This window comes from Acomys minous (genome assembly GCF_964271855.1).
Source record: "Acomys minous genome assembly, chromosome: 15".
In the NCBI taxonomy this organism is placed as follows: Eukaryota; Metazoa; Chordata; class Mammalia; order Rodentia; family Muridae; genus Acomys; species Acomys minous.
This window is the reverse complement of record NC_140497.1, coordinates 96,931,346-96,952,583: the sequence shown is the minus strand read 5'-3', so window position 1 is coordinate 96,952,583 and position 21,238 is coordinate 96,931,346. Positions and strand designations below refer to the sequence as shown.

The 21,238-nt window shown below is 43.6% G+C and overlaps 1 protein-coding gene across 5 annotated transcripts in view; it reads right to left on the bottom strand.

Annotated features, from left to right (window-relative positions):
* The window catches only part of MTF2 (metal response element binding transcription factor 2), a 55,750-nt gene that overhangs the window by 29,104 nt on the left and 5,408 nt on the right, over nucleotides 1–21,238 (bottom strand). For 3 of the 5 annotated variants that reach the window (XM_084758780.1, XM_084758779.1, XM_084758778.1), the window contains exons 2-9: nucleotides 12,635–12,833; nucleotides 12,439–12,520; nucleotides 9,253–9,348; nucleotides 8,720–8,820; nucleotides 8,202–8,350; nucleotides 3,483–3,578; nucleotides 2,434–2,502; nucleotides 67–190 (exon numbers count right to left, since the gene is read on the bottom strand). In XM_084758780.1, the coding sequence (XP_084614906.1) occupies nucleotides 67–190; nucleotides 2,434–2,502; nucleotides 3,483–3,578; nucleotides 8,202–8,350; nucleotides 8,720–8,820; nucleotides 9,253–9,348; nucleotides 12,439–12,520; nucleotides 12,635–12,833 (916 nt within the window). Of the gene's footprint in view, nucleotides 1–66; nucleotides 191–2,433; nucleotides 2,503–3,482; nucleotides 3,579–8,201; nucleotides 8,351–8,719; nucleotides 8,821–9,252; nucleotides 9,349–12,438; nucleotides 12,521–12,634; nucleotides 12,834–17,602; nucleotides 17,755–21,238 lie in introns of all 5 variants that reach the window. The other 2 variants (XM_084758781.1, XM_084758782.1) reach the window with 2 other exon arrangements.

The window sequence follows — 21,238 nt, the reverse complement described above, 5'->3', positions numbered from 1 at the left end:
TGTCTTCTTTGTTTTCCACAAAAACAAAACAAAACAAAGACATCAAGGAGCTCTGAGGCCACCTACCTCTCCAGGGTGCAATCTATCCCAGTTTTCATTAATGTATGTCATAAGCTCAAGTTCAGAGTCAAAGTACTTCTTCTTGTGAATAACACTTAGGTTGTAAAGGCATAGGTGTGCTATATCTACCCTGAAATCCAAAAATAATCAAAATATGCGAAAACAGTGTTTTTGATTATTGTTAAGAAATCACTTTCTTTATAAAACTAGTATACCAAAACCAAAGTGACATACTTAGGTGGATAGGAGGTTAATAACCTAAATCACAGCCACAATAAAATAAACTGTTACATTTGAAGAAACTGAAAAACACTTGCTTAACTTTTTTTTTTTTTTACACTTACTTAACTTATGTGGTACAATTATAAGCTCTAACATTACCCAAACTACTTCATTTTAAAAAGATCTGGCTATAGGGGAAATGATTAATAACTAAGATCTTTGTGTTCCAGTGCAAAGAAGACTATACATTACTGGGCCTGTGCCATTTGAGTGAGTTAAGGCATCACCTGTTCTTAAATATGTAAAGCACAATAAAATTCTGTATTTTTTTTTCAAAAATCGTAAAATATATACACATTTTATTACACCTCCAAAATCCCAAATGTTCAGTAAATTACTACATCAAAGCATAAGCTGTCATAATATTTTACTTACTTCTCCAAAGGCATAAAAAGCTCAAACACAAAAGAACTTAAGAGTATAGAGGACAGCAACAGCAACATCTAACCCTCTGTAATGGACAGCAACATCTAACCCTCTGTAATGGACAGCAACACCTAACCCTCTGTAATGCACAGCAACACCTAACCCTCTGTAATGGACAGCAACATCTAACCCTCTGTAATGCACAGCAACACCTAACCCTCTGTAATGCACAGCAACATCTAACCCTCTGTAATGCACAGCAACATCTAACCCTCTGTAATGCACAGCAACATCTAACCCTCTGTAATGGACAGCAACATCTAACCCTCTGTAATGCACAGCAACATCTAACCCTCTGTAATGGACAGCAACATCTAACCCTCTGTAATGGACAGCAACATCTAACCCTCTGTAATGCACAGCAACATCTAACCCTCTGTAATGGACAGCAACACCTAACCCTCTGTAATGGACAGCAACACCTAACTCTCTGTAATGCACAGCAACACCTAACCCTCTGTAATGGACAGCAACACCTAACCCTCTGTAATGCACAGCAACATCTAACCCTCTGTAATGGACAGCAACACCTAACCCTCTGTAATGGACAGCAACACCTAACTCTCTGTAATGCACAGCAACACCTAACCCTCTGTAATGGACAGCAACACCTAACCCTCTGTAATGCACAGCAACATCTAACCCTCTGTAATGGACAGCAACACCTAACCCTCTGTAATGGACAGCAACACCTAACCCTCTGTAGTGGACAGCAACATCTAACCCTCTGTAATGCACAGCAACACCTAACCCTCTGTAATGCACAGCAACACCTAACCCTCTGTAATGGACAGCAACATCTAACCCTCTGTAATGGACAGCAACATCTAACCCTCTGTAATGGACAGCAACACCTAACCCTCTGTAATGCACAGCAACATCTAACCCTCTGTAATGGACAGCAACACCTAACCCTCTGTAATGGACAGCAACATCTAACCCTCTGTAATGCACAGCAACACCTAACCCTCTGTAATGGACAGCAACATCTAACCCTCTGTAATGGACAGCAACACCTAACCCTCTGTAATGGACAGCAACATCTAACCCTCTGTAGTGGACAGCAACATCTAACCCTCTGTAATGCACAGCAACACCTAACCCTCTGTAATGCACAGCAACACCTAACCCTCTGTAATGGACAGCAACATCTAACCCTCTGTAATGGACAGCAACATCTAACCCTCTGTAATGCACAGCAACATCTAACCCTCTGTAATGGACAGCAACACCTAACCCTCTGTAATGGACAGCAACATCTAACCCTCTGTAATGGACAGCAACATCTAACCCTCTGTAATGCACAGCAACACCTAACCCTCTGTAATGCACAGCAACATCTAACCCTCTGTAATGCACAGCAACACCTAACCCTCTGTAATGGACAGCAACATCTAACCCTCTGTAATGCACAGCAACATCTAACCCTCTGTAATGCACAGCAACATCTAACCCTCTGTAATGCACAGCAACACCTAACCCTCTGTAATGCACAGCAACACCTAACCCTCTGTAATGCACAGCCTATCACATCAACAGGAAAGAGGACAATCCTGTTGAGTGGCGCACTAGCCCTGAGGATTACTAGAGAAATGAAAACCAGGCATAGAGAACAAGATGTTATTACATTCCATATGGAAGGTTTTACATGATGTGCTTACTTACCACTGTAATGGCAGACGTTTGAGGTATTCTGGTCCAGAACTGCAGACAGAGCAAATAAATGTATAAAACCTAAAAAAAATGCAGAAAACAAAAAATAAACTATTACACTGAGTATTCAAACTAGTTTAACCATTATAGCCAACACAACAAATGAAATAAGATTTTATAACGTAAGGATTAACACAGAAACCAAAATCCAATTTCAATTATGACACGAACAACCAATGATGGTTAAAACTATCTGAGAGCAAGGGATAAGATCTTTATCAATTCAAGAATTCTGAGGTTCACATGGATTCACCAATATTCATACTAATAACTTATGTGTACCAAAATATTTCGTGGCTACTTTTACAAACAGTTTCACTCAATGTTCAAAATGACTTGTAAAATAAGCTCAAAAGCAAATCCAGGCCAAAAAGACAGTTGTTCTTACATAAACCAAGATTTAAGCAGAGAGATCAGTAAGCCATCTCCGATTTTCCCCTTAGAGCTCGCTGTCCCGTCCTAACATCCTGACACAGAAAGCACACTATGCCTGCTTTCACAAGCTTCCAAACTCAATACACAAATGTTTTTTTTAAACAGGATCCTATAGCCTTTCCCAGTTCTCAAACATAGGATTCCTTTGAGGTTTTTGAAAGGAAGGTATGGATGAGAATAGTTTTGAGGACCGTGGGGAGAGAGAAACAAATATAATACTGAGACAACACTTAAGAGCTTTCTCAAATAATATTCTTTTATTGTTGTTTTGGGGCAGGGTTTCTCTGTGTAGCCGCCTTGGCTGTCCAGGACTCACTTTGTAGACCAGGCTGGCCTTGCCTGCCTCTGCCTCTGCCTCTGCTGGGATTACAGGCATGCGCCACCATGCCCAACCCTCAAATAATATTCAAAAGCATAGAAAAATATATGTAAAGCATGTTTACTACTCAGTATTTTCCCCGAGTTGATCCCTTTAGCACATCATTGTCAAAATTGTTTTTGGAAATCTGTACTACAAAATAAGACCAATGACAAACCAGCTGTTAGAATTCAAAGACGCTTCTTACCTATCTCCAAACAGCATTGGCTTCTGAAGGCATTGCACACAGGCCTCATGAAACCACTGCTTACATTTGCAGCACTGCAGCATCTTTAAGTACCAGCTACCCAAAAAAAAAAAAAAAAAAAAAAAAATTTGAAATTAATACTTTTTAAAACATACATCATTATATAGTCCAAGACTGGCCTCCAACTCAGTCCTCAGGGCCTCGCCAGGCTGGGACTGCAGGTGTGCACAACCATCATCACGCTGCGTTATTGCTGACCCACGAGACATAGAGTCTTTTTTTAAAAAAACATAACCAATACAGCTCAGATAAAAGTGTTACAATTCTGCTATACTTAGTTAGCATTTCTTCCCAAAAAGATTTGCAATATCAATAGTTTTATCCTTTTTCTTCTATTATGAAAGTTTAGATGCTCTTTAATCATAACTAATATTTCCAGGCAATAATGTCTTTGATCTCTCAAATTACAAGATTAGAGGATATTTGCTTTTTTAAAGTGAGGTCTAATCCAGGTCGTTACACACTCTATCAATGAGCATTTATTTTGCTTGTTGTTTTTCTTTGGTTTTTGCTTGCTCGTCTGTTTGAAACAGGGTCTCACACATCCCAGGCTAGCCTCAAACTGAAGATGACCTCAAAACCAGGTTCCTCCTACCTCCCTAGTACTTAGATTAACTACTTCCCCCATCATGAGGGTCCTGGGGTTATCAGGTCCAGGGTGTCAAGCTTGCTAAGCATGCACTCTGAAAGCTGAGCTGCGTTATCAGGCCTCTATTCAGTTTTTTGTGTCTCTTTTTGAAACTGACCTTAAAGTGTGTGTGTGTGTGTGTGTGTGTGTGTGTGTGTGTGTGTGTGTGTTATCAAGACAGTTTCAGCTGGGCATGGTAGCAGATGCCTTTAATCCCAGCAATCTGGAGGCAAAGGCAGGGATCTCTGTGAGTTCCAGGCCAGCCCGGTCTACACAGCGAGTGCAGGACAACCAAGGCTAGCTACTACACAGAGAAACTGTGTCTGGAAAAAACAAAAATCAAGTCACGATAGAGTTTCTCTATATAACAAACCCGGGCTATTCTGGACTCTTTATAGACCAGGGGGACCTCAAACTCACAAAGATCCACCCAACTGTTTAAATACAGACACAGACAGACACACACACACATTGGCTTGGGTCCTTACTACTGCACAAGTGAGCCTCAAACTCCAAGGCCAAGCAAGTGGTTCTCAACTTACGGGTCATGACCCTTGGGAATCAAATGACCCCTTCACAGGGGTTGCCTAGGACCATCAGAAATATCAGATATTCATGTCATGATTTGTAATTTAGCAAAATTAGTTATGAAATAACAACAAAAATAATCTTACAGTTGGGGGGTCAGCACAACATGAAAAGGGTGGAAACTCCTGCACTAGAATGAGGCCACCAGAGGAACAACACGTACGGACATGTGATACCAGGCCTGACGCTAAGTGACCAACTTAAGAGCAAGCATTTGTAATGTACGTGTGGGTGCCTGCTTCTGCGCGTGCTTCGTGTGCACGCACCGCTTTGCTGATGAGAGAAGAGCCCAGACGCCCCAGAACTGGAACAGGGTAGCTGTGCGATGCCGGTGGGTGCTGGAGCAAGAGGTCCCCTACAGGAGCAGCACACACTCTTGGTCACAAGCCACCTCACTGGTCTCCTTCTTTCTTTGGTTTAGGTTTTTTTGAGACAGGGTTTCTCTGTGTAGATTGGCTGTCCTGGACTAGCTTTGTAGACCAGGGTGGCCTGGAACTCACCCTAAATTCCAGGACAGCCAGGGCTGTTATACAAAGAAACCCTGTCTCGAAAAAGAACACTATAGAACTGACTCGGCTGAAAGCTGCCAAAACTGAATCTTCATCGCAGGACGTGGCCCTCTCCCTAAAACGGTCCTGACACACTGAGAGCCTGACTTGAAAGCAATGAGACATTTCCAAGTGCCTTTCTGCCCAGCACTGGTTGTGCAAGCGGAATCAGAACGACTGCACACTGTAATGACCATGATTACTAGGTCTTTCAAACTCAGGAGCTTAAAGTGTCTACAGTATCAGACACAGTTCACATGCTTATGATTTAAAAATAAGCACTGCCTCAAAAATAGCATAGGCACTGGGTGGGGCTTGGGGGGAGCATAGGCTAGGCACACCCTTACTCCCAGGGAGGCAGAGGCAAGCAGATCTGTCAGTTCAAGGCCACCCTAGTCTGCATTCCCTTCTCCAGCCCAGCCAGGGCTACACATTGAGCCCCTGTATCAAACTAAAATAGAGAGAGTAACTAACACACACACACACACACACACACACACACACACACACACACACTCCTCAGTCAGTAAATTGTTGCCCTCCGTGAGCATGAGGACCTGAATTCAACTCTCCCCAAACTCTTTTTTGTTTTGTTTTGTTTTTTTGTTTTTCGAGACAGGGTTTCTCTGTGTAGCCTTGGCTGTCCTGGACTCACTTTGTAGACCAGGCTGGCCTTGAACTCACAGCGACCCGCCTGCCTCTGCCCCCCGAGTGCTGGGATTAAAGGCGTGCGCCACCACGCCCGGCGTCTCCCCAAACTCTTACTCTCACCCACTACCCATCTTCACCCATTAAGAGTTGCAACGGAAGGCAGGTGTTGGGGGGCTGAGGGGCCGGTGAGAGGGAGGGAGAGGCTCCAACACCCCAAATAAAATAGTTTAATCAGCAAACAAATCTTGTCCAAATTTTCCTAATATTTATTTGTATTAATTATTTTTATTAAAATTATTAGTGCATCTATAAACATCTTTGCTAACAAAACTGTCAAAATTGTTTTTATGTTTGATAGAGGCACTGCTTTCATTTTTAATTGTGCTAACTAAATAAGTTCACTAAATTGCAATACTTTTTCATTATAATAAACAGAATAACAGAAAGGTTATCTATTGGCAAACACTCAGGGTTAGGTAAATAACGAAGATGAAGAGGTGGTGGTGGTGCAGCTCTTCAGTCCCAGCACGTGGGAGGCAGAGGCAGGCGATCTCTGTGCGTTTGTGGTCAGTCTGCTCTACAGAATGAATTCCAGGTCAGCCGGAGCTAACACAGAGAAACCCTGTCTCCAGAAACCTGAAACTAACCAACCAAACAACAAAGATGGACCTCGGGCTGGAGAGACAGCTCAGAGGCTAAGAGCACTGTCTATTCCTCCAAAGATCCTGAGTTCAATTCCCAGCAACCACATGGTGGCTCACAGCCATCTGTAATGAGATCTAGTGCCCTCTTCTGGCCTGCAGGCAAACACGGGAGCAGAATACTGTATAAATCAATCAATCAATCAATCTAAAAAGAAAACCAAAACTATATGATCTAAGCAAAGACATAATGTTAACTAGAATGGCCAAGATCAAATGATTCTCTTTTACAGTCTTACTGGATGGTAAGTAATGATCACTGATGGCTGCTGCAGCAGTGGGAGTCCGAAATGTTAAAAGGCAGTCATGAACCCATACAGAAGCCCAGGCGTCCTGCTTGTCTATGGAGACGGCTCACTGCCCGCAGGGCCTGAGCTCTGTCTCCAACACCCACACCAGGGAGCTCACAACTGCCGGAAATCAGGGTCCAGGGCATCCAAGTCCTCTGGCTTCTGTAGGTACTGCACTCACGGGTACACTATCCACACACACAAACCCAGACATACATAATTTAAACGAAAATATAAAATCCTTTAAATTAGCATAAAATACCCAATATCGCTTTCTACTACCTGCATATTATATTTCTTCAGTAAAATAGAAAAAATTACATGGCAGTTCCTCTGAAAATTACACGTAATTAAGTCTCCCAAAAAAGCCCCACCTGGACTCTATCATTTGACTAAAACCTGGCTCTTGATTACTCAGTCAAATAATAGTAAGTGTATACCACTTTTCAAATGTGTGATCAGGTTAAACATGACTCCAGTGAACTGCGTGCACCTCACACTCCAGAGTGGCAAAGTGGGTCTCTACAGCACTCATTTCCCTCTATAGTTCAATGGCAAGCAAAAAAGGTGAAGAAGGGGAGGAAGAGGAGGAAGAGAGGAGGGGGAGGAGGAGAGAACAGTAGTGGTATTTCCTAGGAGTAGTTTTTTAACTGATTCTTTCATACATTTGCAGTTCACTATCATTTTTACACCACAATCAGTAATAAGAAGCACCACGCATGGTGGTAAGTGCTGTAATCCTTATGCTCTTGAAAAGGCCTTAAAGCCAGGCAGTGGCAGCGCACACCTTTAATCCCAGCACTTGGGAGGCAGAGGCAGGCGGATCTCTAAGTTCAAGGCAAGATAAGCAAGTTCCAGAACAGGCAGGGCTATTACACAGAAAAACCCTGTTGTGCAGGGGAGAGGGGGGAGGCCTTGAGAATTTGAGGCGTTGGATAGTGTATGTACATTAAGACCATGTCTCAAACAAAAAAAAAAAGGTCTTCAAAGAAAAAGAAGTCTTCAAAGAAAGTTTTCGGGGGTTTTTGTCTATTTGTCTATTTGTTTGTTTGTTTGTTTGTTTGTTTTTCCAGACAGGGTTTCTCGGAGTAGCCCTTGCTGTCCTGGAACTCACAGAGATCTGCCTGCCTCTGCCTCCCAAGTGCTAGGATTACAGGGGTGTGCCATCTTGTCCAACTTTGAAAGAAAAAAAAAATTTTTTTAAGAAAAAGAAAAATCACGTCAAAGGACACTAGATAGCTGGGATTACTTACTCTCCAGGGCCTCCACAATAGCAGTAGCACTGCTGGACATTGGTCTTGTGGCCTGCGTCCCACTCGAGGTCGGCCACGCTGTAGGGCAGCGTCTGCTTCATGACTTGCAGTGCTTTGGCATGCGGTCCTTTCTTAAGTGCACCACCCCTCTGCATATTAGAGGGGAAACATTTGAAAGGGGGAAGGTCAATTATTTCAACCAAATTTTCTAAATTTTAATTCTATACTTTAAAAATGCCTAATACTTCTGATTTAATTTCCCATCTGAATTTCTGTATCATATTGTCTGATCTGTTGTTGATAATATGTTTATTTTGTCTTCTTTCCATCAGTCCCAACACCACTATCAGAGAGCACAAAAATAAGAAACCATTCAAGGATCACTAGTCAAACAGCTCTCTCTGACCTGCATTAGCTGCTATCTCATTCAGAACAAACTTTTCAGTGGGCACAGTCACTTCAATGACAATGCTTTACAGATCCCAGTTAGGGCTTTAGCCCAAAGCATTAAAAGATACCTTTGTTGTTGTTGCAAACACACACTGTCGACAGAGCCATTTTTCATCTGAATCAATCACACTCGAATCAATATGAGGTGTATGACACAACTGATGATACCCTTAATAATAAAAAAAAGCATAAAGCAAATTCTACTTTATTAGCAAATACTGCAAAACATAATTAATTCTCTCTCTCTCTTATTTATTTATTTATTTATTTATTTATTTATTTTGGTTTTTCGAGACAGGGTTTCTCTGTGTAGCCTTAGCTGTCCTGGACTCGCTTTGTAGACCAGGCTGGCCTCGAACTCACAGACATCTGCCTGCCTCTGCCTCCCAAGTGTTGGGATTAAAGGCGTGCACCTCCACACATGGCATGCAGAACATAATTTCAAGAAGGCATTTCAGTCTTAGTTTTATTGTTCCCTAGAGTATAAATCAATAGATCTTATGGTATAGCTCCAACTTAGCAAGACAAATATTTACAGTCACTAGCCTTCAATAGGCTCATCTGTCATGTAATAAAAATTCTATGAAAAGTGAATGTTTACCTTGACCACACTTATCACATATAACCATTTCATTGGGAGCTTCTGAATATTCTTCTTGACATATTGTACAGACCATTTCCCCACTCCCGGTGGCTCCTGAAACATGTAAAGCAACATTAAACAGTCATGAGGAATTCCATAGAACTCAGTGCAGTCATATGGGCAGTGTGTGTTAACTATGTCAATATGGCCACTATCGCAGGGCGGTGGTGGCGCACACCTTTAAGCCCAGCACTCAGGAGGCCGAGGCAGGTGGATTTCTGAGTTGGAGGCTAGCCTGGTCTACAAAGCGAGTCCAGAACAGCCAGGGCTGTTACACAGAGAAACCCTGTCTCAAAAAACAAAACAAAACAAAATCCAAGAGATTTTCACTATCTCAAAATGTTCAAAGCAAGCAACTACACACACAGTATTTCCTGCTTGGTTCTCTGGCTCTGTTCCTCTCCTTTCTAATTTAACATGCCCGCCAAGCCCTGGGCGTAAAGGTGTGCACCACCACCGCCCAGCAACTAGTCTTGATAGCCAGCTTGATCTATACAGCCATCTCCACTGCCCAGTGAGCTCTGGGGTGACAGGGAGGAGGTCACACCCCTGCTATTATGGGGTTCTGGGCACTGAGCTATCTCCCCAGAATCCTATTTGTTTGGGGTCATCTGTAGCAAGGTAGTGGGTGGAAAGGAAAAAAGATCAGGGAATTTACTAATCACGAAAGAGATTGGGTAGCAATTATTTAATGGCTGGATTCTAGAAATACAGTGTCTATGTAACCAAACAGATTTCTACTATAAGAAAAGTTGGAATTGCCAGTATTTTATATGTATTGTCTAAGCAAGAAATTAATGTTTTCTTCAACATTTTTGTTCTTTTTTTCTTTTACAGTATTTTAGATTTTATTTTATGTATATGAGTGCTATCTGCATGTATACCTGCACGCCAGGGCATTAGAGAAACCCTGCCTCGAAAAACCAAAAAAAATAAAAAAATAAAATAAAGCTACAGTAAGCATTTTTTGAGACAGGGTTTCTCTGTGTAGCCTTAGCTGTCCTGGACTCGCTTTGTAGACCAGGCTGGTCTCGAACTCACAGCGATCCGCCTGCCTCTGCCTCCCGAGTGCTGGGATTAAAGGTGTGCACTACCACGCCCAGCTTCCTTTTTTCTTTCCAATTACACTTTATCAATAAACTTTTAGAAAAGCGTTTGCTGAGTAGATCATAGAGTAACTTTTTTTCACTTAATGAAACTGCTGAAACAATAGCCAAAACAGAAACTATTGTCAACAGCAAATCAGGAATGTATCATTTCACATAAATTAATACAGGTATTAAAACTTTTCTCAATTTCTGTCCTATACTACACATCTCCCTGTTATATAATTTATTTCTGTCTATGTGCACTGGTGTTTAGCCTGCATCTGTCTGGGTGAGGGTGTCAGATCCCCTGGAACTGCAGGTACAGAGAGAGCTATGAGCTACCATGTGGGTGCTGGGAACTCAACTCAGGTCCCCTGGAAAAGCAACCAATTCTCTTAAGCACTGAGCCATCCACTCCAGCCCATAATGTACATTTCTTTTTTTTTTTTTAAGATTTATTTATTATTATGCATACAGTGCTCTGCCTGCATGTACACCTGAAGGCTAGAAGGCAGCAGGTCACATTATAGATGGCTGTGAGCCACCCCGTGGTTGCTGGGAACTGAACTCAGGGCCTCTGGAGGAGCAGCCAGTGTCCTTAACCTCTGAGCCATAACACACATTTCTTTAAACAACTAGCATGGCTATATTTTTTCCACGTTTATGTAAACTTTCAGAACATACTTTACTAGATAAAAGTCATTCTAAGTTATATCAGCACAATTATAAGCAGGTTTCCTTTCTTTCTTCCTTTCTTTTTCCTGATATGATGAGATTTATTTGGGGAAAGAAAGGGAAGAGGACTCAGAGCCTGAGTGTTAGGGTTTATGCGGTGGGGCTGTACAGGCAGAGAGAAATCACACCACGTGGCTTGTTTGAAAGGACGTCAAATGCTTACAGCTCTCTATCTCTGAATACTACTTCTTTTTCAACACTTTAAAATAAAGGGGACTACTGCTAGCCGTGGTAGCTCACGCCTGTAATCCCAGCCCTCTGGGAGACTGAGGCAGGAGGCTCTCTGTGAGTTCAAGGACAGCCTGGACTACAAAGCAAGTCCAGGACAGCCAAGGCTACACAAAGAAACCCTGTCTTGAAAACAATAAAATAAATAAGTAGATAGGTAGATAGATAAGCAGGACTGGAAATATGGCTCAGCACTCGCTCTTGCAGAGGGCTCAGGCTCAGTGCCGGCACCCATGTGGTGGTGTACAAACCCTCTAGACCTCAAGCTCCAGGGATCTGAACCTTTCTCACTTCCAGAGTCACTAGGCATGCACTTGATGCATATACATAGAGACAAAATGTTCATACAAATAATACAAAAATGAATGAATGAATGAATGAATGAATGAATGTGAAGAAAAGAGAGTGGGAAAGACGGGAACTAAAAGGAAGAAAGGTTAGGGCAGCAGTGGGATTAGGCTTTAATCCTAGCACTTGGGAGGCAGAGGTGAGCAGATCTCTTGAGTTTGAGGCCAGCTTGATCTACAGAGTGAGTTCCCGGACAGGCAGGGCTACCCAGTAAACCCCTGTTCTCAAAAAACCAGTAACAAAAACAACAACAAAAACCAGGGCAGAAAGACTCATGTCAAACCTATCAAAATCTTCAAAAAGTAGAAAAGAGAAAGCTGATAAAGCATAAGGAACATTAACAGGAAAAGGAAAAAATGATTTAAACTGCAGGTGCTGAAGAGATGGCTCAGCGGTTAAGAGCACAGACTACTCTTCCAGAGGACCGGGGTTCAATTCCCAACAACCACATGGGAGCTCACAACTGTCTATAACTCCAAGGTCTGACATCCAGACATACATGCACACAAAACACGAATGCACATAAAAATAAATTATATTTAAAAATGAAATTTAAAAATTAACTGTAGAGAGCTCTGCTTAGAGAACAAAGGAAAATCATCCTACACATTGAATAAACTTTTAACCCTCTCCTTATACGTGCTGCCGAGTCAAAGAAAGACAGTGACTCAGCACCAGAAAGTGCCGTTCTGAAGGAAAGGACATCGCAGTGTAAACTGTGCTCAGGAGAAACAGTAGCACCTGCCTGTTTGGATGTCCTTCCAGAGAACCCAGGATTTAGAACTGTCCTCAAATATGATGAAGCAGCTCTGTTTCAGTATGTTTATCTGCAACGAATAGGAAGAATTTAGTAATCTCTTAAAACTATTAACACGAGATTAAACTTTTAATTATTAAAAACTTTATTTCAAGTACAGTAAAAATTTATTAAGGTAACTTGCCTTTTTGATAGTTCCAAGATAAAACAAGCCATCTGACCATCTAGCTAAGACATCTTGACCCTCTTCAAATTTACATGCTGGCTTTTTGGCTTTATGTCCATCCTGTAAAGACAGCTTGTTCAAGGATGCTGGGGTCTTTTGGTTTCGACGTAAAGGAGACCGCTTGTGGACCAATGAATTACCTGCTCCTGTGGAGTCTCTGTTCAGGAAACAAAAGACCAAAGATAAGACTTGTAAGAGTTTAAAGCAATAATACATTTCAGATGTTAACCAAAACTTTGGGTATAATAAGCTTAATTTAGCCAGGCATGTAGTAAGACCCTGTCTCAAAAGCAAACAAGGCGCACGCCTTTAATCCCAGCACTGGGGAGGCAGAGGCAGGTGGATCGCTGTGAGTTCGAGACCTTCAAAGTAAGTCCAGGATACACAGGGCTACACAGAGAAACCTTGTCTCAAAAAAACTTTAATTTGTTGGGTGGAACAATGGCTCAGGTCAACAGCACTAGCTGTTCTTCCAAAGGTCCTGAGTTCAATTCCAATCAACCACATGATGGTTCAGAACCATCCATGATGAAATCTAGGGCCCTCTTCTGTCCTGCAGGTGTACACACAGGCAGAAGACTGTATAGATAATAAATAAATCTTCATTTATTTAAAAACAAAAAACCCTTAATTTGTGAGAAAAACAAATAACTCAAATGGCAAATACTCTCTAGTAGATTTAAAACAAAAGGACAATAATTCATAATTTATACCCACTGCCTAGCTTAAGTGAAGGGTTCTGCAGCCGTCTCACCTATACATATTAGGGTAACTCTGCCTCAAAAGTAACAGCTGCGAGCAACTGAGCATGGTAGCACAAACCTAACCTCAGCAGCAGGGAGGCTGAGCAGAAGGAAAAGTTCCAGGCCAGCAGAGGCTACTTAGGAGTTCAATGCCAATTTGAGCTACACTGTTACAATCTAGCTTTTAAATTAAAAAACTTTAAGCCTTAACTTCTTAGCTTAGACCACATGTAATTAAATACATGAATTGTTGGGTAGATACCACTGGGGCTGTTCTTGTTAGAGGAGGGAAGAAGGTAAACATGCAAGCTTCAAAGTTGTTGGGGTTTTTTCCTTTTTGGGGGGAGGGGTGGGATTTCGAGACAGGGTTTCTCGGTGTTACAGCTCTGTCCTGGACTCCCTCTGTAGACCAGGCTGTCCTCGAACTCACAGAGATCCACGTGCCTCTGCCTCCCCAGTGCTGGGATTAAAGGTGTGCGCCACCACCCACAGCTTCTGTTGTTTTTTGTTTTGTTTGTTTTGTTTTTTTAATTGACAACTGAACCAGTGACATGCTCAGCAAATAAAAGCATTGGCCACCATGCCTGATAATCTGAATTTGATCCACAGCGCACACACAAGGAAGAAAAGAATAGACTCTGACAAGTTGTCCTCTCTACACATGCACGCAATGGCACATGCACACACAAATACACACACTTTGAATATAAGTAAAATTGTAGACTTTAGATTTCAGAAAAATCAATCGGTGAGAAGTGTAACATTTTACTTCTCAAAGTGGTCTCAAATGACAAATTATGAAACCATTATAGCTTACATGTTAATAACTCAAAGCATAACAACATAGTATGCCATCAATTTCTTTTTTAATATATTTTATGTGTATGAGTATGTTACCTAACGTATGTCTGTGCACCATATGTGTGGCTGGTGACAGAGGGACCAGGAAGGATTTTTGGATCCCCTAGGACTGCAGAGTCACATGACTGTGACCCACTCTGTGAGTGCCAGGACTCTAACTGGAGTCCTCTGGAAGAGCAGCCTGTGCTCTTAAATGCTGAGTCATGTCTCTAGACCCAACGTCAACTTCCTTAAAGGACAAAGTAGTGGTTGGTCTTGTTCTGAGTTAGATATTTCACTGGTTAACATACAAGGGTGCATAAAACTATAGGACAATAAGAGGGCATAAAAGTTTAGTTTAAAAAGAAAAAAAGGGGGGGGGAGCTGGGTGTGGTGGCCAAGGCTAACACAGAGGAACCCTGTCACAAAAAACAAAAAAAAGGGGGGGGGGGAACAGTAGAGGAAAGTCTCGGTAGCTAAGAACAAAGAAAACCTGCTTTTAATGACTAAAAATAAAACAAATCCTGGGAATCATGCCTATGGTACACCCAGAACCTTGAAGACATTACACTAACCTACACAATGCAGCTGTGTCAGACAACTACTGTGTACTTCTGGTTATACGAGATACAGGAAGCAGTCAAGTTTACAGACAGCTAGAATGGTGGTGGGTGGGGTAGGAGGAAGGATTAGATGTGTAGAGAGTTTTGGTATAAAAGAAATAAGTTCTAAAGTTGTCCAAAAAAGAATTAACAGCTGGTGGCTCACGCCTGTAACCCCAGCACTCGGGAGGCAGAGGCAGGTGGATCTCTGTGAGTTCGAGGCCAGCCTGGTCTACAAAGTGAGTCCAGGACAGCCAAGGCTACACAGAGAGACCCTGGGGGATGGGAGGGTGAGGGTTAACAGCTGAATTAAGAGCTGATACCATCCCCATAAACTGCTGAAAAATATTAAATGTATGTATCCAACAAACTCAAAACCCTACAAGTATAGTAACTGCAAACAGAAAGACTAGAAGAGCGAGAGAGAGCGAGAGGTCAGCTCAGCTGCTGGAGGGCTGGCCCAGCTCCCAGGCCCCGTCATCTTCAACTATACTCACAGTTTGAGAAGTGCAAGGCCAGCCTAGGATGTGTCTAACCCGAAATAAATAAGCAGACATTTTAAGCCTAGTGATTACTTTGGGGATCTTGCCTTCCTATGTAAGTAATGCAAACCTGAACAGCATAATCAAGTATGAAAAATAAGTGAACAGAATGTCCCCTAATCTCGGAATGGAAAGCAAACAATCAAAGAGGCAAACCCTCTCGGACACTGTCCTAGGCTCTGCGGACTCCAGCACGCCCTCCCTCTGTCTTGTGATGGCTATACACTTGCCTTAGGCTTCAATGTTTACTTGCATTGCAAGCACACAGTCTTAGATCAAGACATTACACTTTGCAATTCTTCTTTTTTGGTATTGCAAAACAGGGTTTCTCTGTGTAGCTCTGGCTGTCCTGGACTTGCTTTTAGACCAGGCTGGCCTCAAACTCACAGCAATCCACCTGCCTCTGCACCCGAGTGCTGGGATTCAAGGTGTGAGCTACCACTGCTCAGTGTAACTTTGTAATTTTTCACTCCTAGGGTTTGTTCCCTTCTCCTGAAATTACTGATGTGCTGTGTTGGGAATGAGAACCCAACCTAGTTACCCTTATCCTTCCTGTCCACAGCCAAATCTCTAGAAAAACTACTAAGAGACCCAGCACTTAGCAGGCAAAGGCAGCCTTGTCTCAAAAAAGGTTTGTCTGGGAAATGTTCCCCCAAACCCACATGGTGGAAGGAAAGAATTGACTCCCATAATCTGACCTCCACATGCATGCGCGCGCGTGCGCGCGCGCGTGTGTGTTTCCCTTACAAAAGCAGTATACACTCTTAACTGCTGAGCCATCTCTCCAGCCCCTGGGATACTAATTTGATAAACCAGTCCACGGAGAGAGCCAAAGGTAACAAGGGCAGAAAAGTCTTGCCTTGTTGGTTTACTTCCCTACAATAAGTAAGGCCCTGGCTTCTTGGTAGTTGCCTGGATAAATAGCTAGATTAAAGAGAAGGGACTAATCCCCCCCCATCCTATCTTCCCCTTTTGTTCTGTTGGTTAACTACAAGACTGCACTGTTAGCGCCTGATAGCTTAATCTAAAGGTCATCTCTGGCCTGGCGACTTGGGTCAGCAAGTGAGGGTACTTGCTGCCAAGCTTGACATCTTAAGTTTGATCCCCAGAACCCACAGACTGGAAAAATTAACTGCAGCACGTCTAGTGACTGCCACACGAATGCAATGGTATACAGGTACCGAACACACCACCAACAATATGCATTTTAAATGTAGCAGGGCAGCAGTGGCGCACGCCTTTAATCCCAACACCAGGCAGAGGCAAATGGATCTCTGTGAGACCGAGGCCAGCCTGGTTGGCAGAGCTGGTTCCGAGACAGCCAGGGCTACACAGACAAACCCTGTGTCTAAACAACAACAAATGCCTCTAACGTGCTTTCTAAAGCTATAATTTCAAGACAGATTAAGTTTTAGTGTATGGCCCTCACACCCAGGAATATATGAACAGTGCACACCTCCACCTCCACCACATGCCTGTAATGCCAGCACTGGGAGGGGTAGAGGCAATAGGATCGCTGTGAGTTCAAGGCCAGGCTAGCTACAAAACAAATACAGGATAGCCAGGGCTTCGCAGAAAAACCCTGTCTCGTAAACCGCCCCCCCAAAAAGAGGGGGTTGGACAGAGGAGTTAGATAAGGAGGTCTGAGGAGTTGGGGGTGGGATATGATTAAACCACATTTTATCTGCTGAGTGGTGGTGGCACGCACCTTGAATCCCAGTCCTGGGAGGCAGAGGCAGGTGGATCTCTTGATTCGAGGCCAGGCTGGTCTCCAGAGAGTTCCAGGACAGCCAGGGCTACACAGAGAAAGTCTGTCATAGGTAGGTAGGTAGATAGACAGAAGATAGATTAGATAGATGAATGAATGAAAGAAAATTCTCAAAGAATTAACACAAAGTGAAAAATACAAGGACCTAGCATAGTATCATTTCTCAAAAAAGGAACAAACAAATCTGTTATTTCAATTACTTTTTTCAATTAAAAAACAAAAACAAAAAGTCTTCACTCTCCACCCTATACACAGTCTGTAGTCTTAGAAACTGTCAGCGCTTGCTTACCATATCCACCCAAGTACCTAGCACAGTGCACAGATAAGCAATAAGCAGCCAGTAAACTACGAGCAACAACTGGCTGTTTAAATACGGCTATGTTAGTAGCTTAACCTCAGGGCTGAATTCTACACCCCAGAGCAGGACTCACCTCCCTAGTAGGAACTTTCATCCCTCTATTGTGCCGCTCCAATTTCCCTCCTCTTCTCTGGTAACAGCCATCAGCCATGACACCTCCACCACAGCCACGTGACCAGTGCCCTTGCCACTACTCTAGTCCATGATGACGCGCTCGCTCGGCAGCTAAGGGAGAGAAGGAAGGAAGTCTAACCCTACTTCACACTGCCACCTTGCAGTAAAGCCCTTCTCCCTGATTCAGCAATCTATAAAGCACAATCATCTTGCAATAGTTAGGGGGAGCAGGTGATCAGAAGTAGGGGACAAAACAGCAAAGCAAACCAAACCCATCTATTCTATCCTTACCCCAACTGCAGTAACAAGAAGTCACATCTTTCTGGGCTTTCTTGTTTTGATTTGTTGGGTTTTAATGTTTTGAAACAGGATGCTCCAGTTAGCCTCTGCTTCCCTGGAACTAGGATCAGAGCACAGCACAGCGCAGCACCATGGCAGCCTCAGCACAGCATAGCGCAGCACAGCACCACGGCAGCCTCAGCACAGCACAGCACAGCACAGCACAGCGCAGCACAGCACAGCACAGCACAGCGCAGCACAGCACCACGGCAGCCTCAGCACAGCACAGCACAGCACAGCGCAGCACAGCACAGCACAGCGCAGCACAGCACCACGGCAGCCTCAGCACAGCACAGCACAGCACCACGGCAGCCTCAGCCTTCCCCAGAGTGTCTTCTACTCCCAGGGATGCAAAGGTCAACTAACAAGTGAAGAGCCACTTTGTGGAATCTTTCACTCAGACAGTCACATCCAGGAGGAGCCAAAACAAGACCTGGATGCAATCCTGCACCAAACCTATGAGGAAGTAATTCTCTCCCTCTCTCTCTTCTCTCCTCTTCTCTCTCCTCTCCTCTCCTCTCCTCTCCTCTCCTCTCCTCTCCTCTCCTCCTCTCTCTCTCTCTCTCTCTCTCTCTCTCTCTCTCTCTCTCTCTCTCTCTCTCTCTCTCTGTGTGTGTGTGTGTGTGTGTGTGTGTCCTGGACTCACTTTGTAAACCAGGCTGACCTCGAACTCACAGCAACCTACCTCTGCCTCCCAAGTGCTGGGATTAAAGGCGTGCACCACCACACACGACTGGGAAGTAATTATCTGACCTGTTTGTTTGTTTGTTTGTTTGTGACAGGGTTTCTCTGTGTTATCTTGGCTGTCCTGAAACTCACTCCGTAGACCTGGCTGGCCTAGAACTCACAAATATCCACCTTCATCCGTCTCCTGGGTGCTGGAATTAAAGTGCCCACCACAACACCTGGCTTCTCTTACCTCTTGAGACAAAGTAAATAAAATTTGAGCCTGAACCCTTTTTAATTGAGGAATATATGAACATCTAATATCAAAGAAACAAAAATTCTACAGATACCAGAAGGAATAAGGCAGGCAGATTTGAGGCTAGTTCTAAGATTGGACAGGACTACAAGAGAAAGCCTGTTTTGAAAAAAAAAAAAAAAAAACCAAACAATTATTATTTTTGAAAAGCTAGCTCTGAAGCTGGGCATGGTGGCGTACACCTTTAGTTCCAGCACTAGGGAGGCAGAGGCAGGAGAATCACTGTGAGTCTGAAGCCAGCCTGGTCTACAAAGCGAGTTCAGGACAGCCTGTGCTACAGAGAAACCCTATCTCAAAAAACTGGAAAAAATAAAAATGAAAAAAACAAAAAAGGGTAACTGAGAAGCAGCAGCTCCCACCTAATCCAGTCTTGCTTTCAGAAGCAGCTGATTTTTTTTTTAACTCAGAAATTTCTTTGGGGAAGGGGCGTTATTTCCTTATTTCCCTTAGAACTGGAGTTACAGATGGTTGTCAACTACCATGTGGGTGGCAGGCAGGCAACTTAACCAGGTCCCCTCCAAGAGCAACAAGTGCTCGTAACCACTGAGCCAGCCTGCCCAGCCCCTACACCTGCTGCTTGCCATAAAATAGTTACATCCCACATACTCCCGCTTCCCACCGCTCAGGTTCTAGAGAGCTGAGTTGTTCTCGTTAGATAAGTAAATCGTACTTCATAGAGCAACAAGAGGCGGAGTGGCAGCTCAGAGTACTTACTGGTCCTTGTTCCCAGCACTCACACAGGAGCTAACAGCTCACTGTAACTCCAGGTCCAGAGAATCCAGACCCTGCTCTGCCCCCCAGGGGTGCCCAGCAGTACATGGCGAACAACATGCATGTAGGCGTAACACTTACACACATGAGATAAAGTACATCTACACAAACAAAATGTGCAGAGCCAGCGAGCCCAGCAGGCAGATTCCGGTCACCAAGCCTCACAGCCTAAGCTCTATCCAAGACCCATAGTAGAGCCAGGCCCCGGACGCTGTCCTCTCATTTCCACATGCATGCTGCAGCAACCACACACCCACCATCCCCACCAACACCCCAGAGAGTGTTGCAGTCCCAGCTCTCTGGGATCTCTCTCTGTACACCAGGCTGGCCTCGAACTCAGAGATCCACCTGCCTCTGCCTTCTAAGTGCTGAGATTAAACAATAAATATTTTAAACTTTTATTTTTTTTATTGTATATGAGTACTTTATCTGCAGAAGAAGGCACCAGATCACATTATAAATGGTTGAGGGCCAACACGTACTTGCTGGGAATGAACCCAGGACCTCTGAAAGAGCAGGCAGTACTCTTAACCACTAAGCCTTCTCTCTAGCCGCAAACAATAAATATTTTTAAACTCTATAAATATACATGTAAATCGTGTATATACAACATATAGTTTAAATCAAAGTTTTCCTTTTTCTTTTTTGAGACAGGTCTCTCTATGTTGCCTTGCCTATCTTGGACTCACTTTGTATACCAGGCTGGCCTCAAACTCAGAGATCCACCTGCCATGTTTAAAAGAAATTCTCCTGTCTGGGTTGATAATCCTCTCTCCAAGAGCCAAAAACCATCTAACAAAATTCCCAAAACCACATGTGAGAAGTCCACTTTTGAGTTGTTGGTCAAGGTTGTCCAAGAGACCCCTAAAACACTACCGGCTATTGCCTTGGTTATACGCCCCAAGTGCTGGAAGACAAATCCCTATTGCTCAAGACACCATGCACTTCAGACATTGAGCTTAGAGACATAGGACCAGAAGGTGCATTCGAGCCGCTGAGTGAGGGGAGCAGCAGTCCCACCCAGCTATGATGTCTGTGAACCACTACAATGCCCAGCACGGCACAGGAACTTCAGAGTGCAGCAGTGGCATGCGGCCCTGGTGGGAACCAACAACTCTCTATATAATTGAACTTAAAACCCAGAAAACAGTGAGGGAAATCTTGCCTGTTACTGAAAACCTAGCCAGCTACCCAGGGCTAGTGAAGCCGTGGATCCTGGAGGAGAGCCTTCAACTGCCCCTTTACTAAACCAGCATGCCTCCTAACTAGAGCCGAAATGTTTTTACTTATGCCCAGTTAGTGCAGTCCTCACCACTCAACAAGAAAACATCCCTCTGCAATGGGTGGAGGCCATACATAAAACCACAACCAACAGCCCAGAGTTATAGAGATCAGTCATGACAGATACACACACACACACACACACACACACACACACACACACACACACACCCCACAACTCCTGTCCCTAAGGCCCAGGGAATACTGAGGAAGAGGGGAGCA